The 4325-nt window shown below is 34.6% G+C and overlaps 1 protein-coding gene and 1 long non-coding RNA gene across 2 annotated transcripts in view; one reads left to right on the top strand and one right to left on the bottom strand.

Annotated features, from left to right (window-relative positions):
- The window catches only part of LOC140326746 (uncharacterized), a 298797-nt gene that overhangs the window by 235636 nt on the left and 58836 nt on the right, over positions 1 to 4325 (top strand). The gene's annotated exons all lie outside the window — the stretch shown is intronic.
- The window catches only part of LOC140326742 (alcohol dehydrogenase 1-like), a 36265-nt gene that overhangs the window by 26513 nt on the left and 5427 nt on the right, over positions 1 to 4325 (bottom strand). Inside the window, exons 3-4 of the mRNA XM_072405614.1 lie at positions 1699 to 1840; positions 384 to 471 (exon numbers count right to left, since the gene is read on the bottom strand). Of these exons, the coding sequence (XP_072261715.1) occupies positions 384 to 471; positions 1699 to 1840 (230 nt within the window). The remainder of the gene's footprint in view (positions 1 to 383; positions 472 to 1698; positions 1841 to 4325) is intronic.

Raw genomic sequence — 4325 nt, forward strand, 5'->3', positions numbered from 1 at the left:
TCTTTTGGACAATTTGAGAATTTGCAGTGAGCAGTAAACTTAGACTAAGAAATTTCAGCACAGGATGGAGGACTGTCTAACTATTCAAGACTGCAGGTGAGTCTGGACTTTGTTTAAAAACCTAAAATATTTTTTTTAGATATTAATGTATTTAGTATTTTATAACGCATTATAAAAAAGATTCTACTTTTATTTTGTATAATGGTAGTGACCTATTTATTCAGAGACAGTCCGAGCTAATGTTGTTTTCCCACAACAGAAAACCATGCTGTACAAATGCAGTTTCATATGAGCAATATGTTTTTTTTTTTTGTTTTTTTCATTATTCCTAATAAATTTAGGATTTGCAAAGTCTGTGCACATAAATATGCAGACATACTTACTGTGACTTAAAGCAAAAGTTACTATGTGGATTTAGACAAGAGCTGCATTTTCCACACTGAGGAAGACAAAGTGGAATGACTTTATCTCCTAAAAGCAAAAGGAAATATTGTGTTGAATGTGTATCAATCAATATCAATCAATATCAATCATATACTATTTTTTAATAACATTTTTTTAATAAAACAAAAGTACCAAATTTTCTTTGTTAGTTCTAAAACATATTTTTGTATATATTGCCATATTAAACTACAGTGCAGTTACCAATGATAAGACAACCAGAGCTGAAAGATTTTTAAGCACTCAAAATGGTTCCTAAATCTTTGCATAAAGTTTGCATCATTTTTCAGCGTTATAGATTACAATTTGTGCTACTGGAAGTCTGACATGTCATTTATCCAATTACATTGAAATCAATCTCTTTAAAAACAAAACAATGAAAACAAAAACAAAGGACCTTTATTCACAGATAGGGACAGATAATGATGGCTAAGAAATAGGAATTACTAATACAAATTTCAACCCTAATATTGTTTTATTTATTTTGATTTCAACACTTTACCTTTATTCTCACAGTATTACAGTATATGGACAAAGAGTAATGCCAAATGCCAAAACCTGTTACATAGATATGATCAGCTAATTTTCCTTACTAGATAGACCTTGCACTGGATTGTTTTCATCCCCATTCAACACTGGATTTAACCATCCAGTATAAACATATACTATCCAAGGTACCTACATTTTAATGTCCAGTGCCTACTGCAAGCATTGCCACTATGCAGGTGCTGTCTCAGTCTCTTAAAATCAGTAAGAGGTTGTAGATCTTATTGCATTTGATAGCAGAGGCTTAAACATCACAGATATCAATTAGTTGTTAATTATGTCATTATGTATTGATAGTATGTGGTGTTTTTGTGTATTTCACCAAAAGGAGTAATTTGTTTAATCTATCAAGGATTAATCACTACTGGGTGACAGGTGATTTTCTTGTTTCTTCTTCTTAGATAAACTGTTAAATATTGCCAATATTTTAGGCCTAACATGTGAATAAAAATAGTCAAAATCCCAAGTTAGATTTAAATTAAATTACTTTTTAGGTGATTTCCATTTGTACCATTTGCCCATTATGGGCAGTACTCAAACTACTTAGTATAGCATTAAAAAAACACTAGTATAGCAACTAATTAGAAAGCAGTTGTTTGGTCAGCTGACTAAAGTAATTTAAAATTTGACCAATTGCTATGGGTCACTTACTGTACATTGTGCCTTGTTTCGATGCAAACAAAATATTTGCCACACATATTTTAAAAATACCTGGTTTTAATCCAGTTACTCCTTTTCCAACACTTTCAATTATCCCAGCTCCTTCATGGCCCAAAATAACTGGATAGTCAACCCCTGGAAATTCACCGTGGATTGCGTGGTCATCTGTCTGGCATATTCCTGCACTTACCATCTAATCAAATAATAAATAAAAATAGAGATCATTTTTTTCAGATTTAAAAAAAATATTTATTACATAATTAATGTATTCCTACATAAAGATTCACATTGCATGTTATGATTTATGCTAAAATATTTTTCTAAAACTGCTTCAAAAGGATAGGGCCAAGGTTCTTTTAATTTGTTACCTATCATTCTTCTGTGCATATGTTTATCCATCATCTTTTATGACCTCACTGATCATACTGTATAATCTGTCTAATCCAGCTGTCCAGAAAAATAAATGTTGTTAAATTCTTTCCATGCTTTTTGATTGAGGCATACGTACTTAATTGTTGGTAATAAATTAACATCTAAAATCATAAACATAATAGGGTATCATGTTAGATCCTGGTGACCCAGACCTCTTGGCCTGTCCTATAATGATAAATAGAGTATACTTAGAACCCTAAGTAACCCCAGAGTTACCTAACCAAACAAGACTATTCTGTTCATATTGTACCAGGTAGAGTGTTAGAATATTGTATAAATGGCATTACTGTCAGAAAGTGGCAGAGCCTTATCAATGAAAGCATGCCATTCACCCAGAAAATGAGTGACAGCATTGTCATGCCTTGTTCTGCTTACAGCAATTACCTGTAAAATATTTGTGTCGGAGCTGTTTGAACCTCAGTTAGCGTAGGTGGGTGTGGGTAAATCCAGGAAGCCATTATGGCTCTTCTTGCAGCTAACAACAAATAATAATTAAATTGTAAATAAATATAATTAAATTAATATCATTCCAGCTTCCGAATATGCATATTAAAGGATTTAGGTGTTTCCCTCCAATTTTCATTAGTCATACTTTTACATACCGTGAGATGGCCTGATAAAATTTTTTCTACCACATCTGAAGATGGAAAATCTCTGGACTAGTGTTTCACATTAGTGTCCTCCAGTGGTTTCAAGTAAAAGGACTGAAGATATGAATAAATAGGGGGAAGCATTCTATAAAATGCATGGGGCTGTAACTCCATAACGCTGTAAAATCCGCAGTCATTGCCTTTCCATAATGGTGCACATGGGTAATGTAGATGGGACAGATGTACAGTCCAATCTGGCAGAGAACACTGGCCTTTTAGAGTTTAAGGGGTTACAATCCTTGATAGATCCGAATTCATGAGATCATAAATAAGATGTATACTTTTGGCTTTCCTATTATAGAAATGCCTTGTGCTCCATACCCTGTGGAAACCCTGGGTTACCTTGAATAGTTAGATAGCGTGAAATTGTAAATCGGTGTTTCATCCTCTTTCTACTGTCTTTCCAAGTGACTATCGTGTCTCTTATTAATATATTCTTTTTCAGAGGGTTGTAGGGTGTAGGGCTTTAGGATCCCATGGATACACAATGGCTTGTTCCTAGATGTAATTAAAATAGGTAGAGGTGCCCTGTATCCAGTCAATAATGTGTCTAAAAATGCCTGCTAAATTGTACAAGCTAATATTGGGAAGGTTTAACCCTCCTTCCGCCATGGGAAGATACATTTTGTGAATAGATATACGTGGGCGGAACCCTTTTCACAAGAACTTGATAAATGCACTGTTCAATATATTTAAATCTGAATGTTGCAGTAATAGTGGAATAGTTTGAAGTGGGTACAGCAGCTTTGAAAAAAACATCATTTTGAGCTACAAATGTGTTCCCACATTTTAGGTCCTCTAAGTATTTTATGTATAAGCAGTGGATAGTTCAAAGAATAAATAGTTGACGGCAATGTACCAATTTTAATTCCCAAGTAAATAAGGTGCTTTTATGCTACTGCAAAGAGAGTATCAATTAACCACTTTCTCTGTTCAATCAGTGTGAGTGGCAATATCTCATTCTTGAAGTTGATGCCTAATCCTGATACCATACTGTATTTAGGAAATAAATCATGTAAAGAAGGCAGGTCTGTAGCAGGTCTTGATGTAAACATTAAGATATCATCCGCAGAAAAAGTGGAGCAAACCTCTTGGTCATTAATCCTGTAACCCCTGTGAATTTTCAATGGCTCTTACGGTTCCAAGGCTATATTGAAGAGAAGTAGCGATAGTGGGCATCCCTGTCGTGTCCCTCTCTCCAGTGGTATTGACCTTGATGGAAAACCTGGTATACTAACTTGTGCTGTAGGCGCTTTGTACATTTTGAACTATAGTTGGTAAAAGGGGCCCCTCAATCCAATGTATTTGAGAACCCTGAAAAGCCACTGCAAATTTACATTATCAAAGGCCTTCTCTGCATCAATGCCCACCATTGCCACATCTTCCTGAGCATTTATCTTAGCATATTTCAATACCGCCAGGACTTTTGGTTGGTGTTTGTGACAGCTGATCTGCCTCTGACAAAACTCAATTGTACTGTGGAGAATATTTTTAGGGGAAATTTGGCAAGCCTATCCTCCATTATTTTTTATATTATCCTAGTGTCAATGATAATCAGCGAAAAAGGGCAGTATTATGCTGGATATCTTGGGTCCC

Source organism: Pyxicephalus adspersus, chromosome 3, assembly GCF_032062135.1.
Source record: "Pyxicephalus adspersus chromosome 3, UCB_Pads_2.0, whole genome shotgun sequence".
Classification (NCBI taxonomy): domain Eukaryota; kingdom Metazoa; phylum Chordata; class Amphibia; order Anura; family Pyxicephalidae; genus Pyxicephalus; species Pyxicephalus adspersus.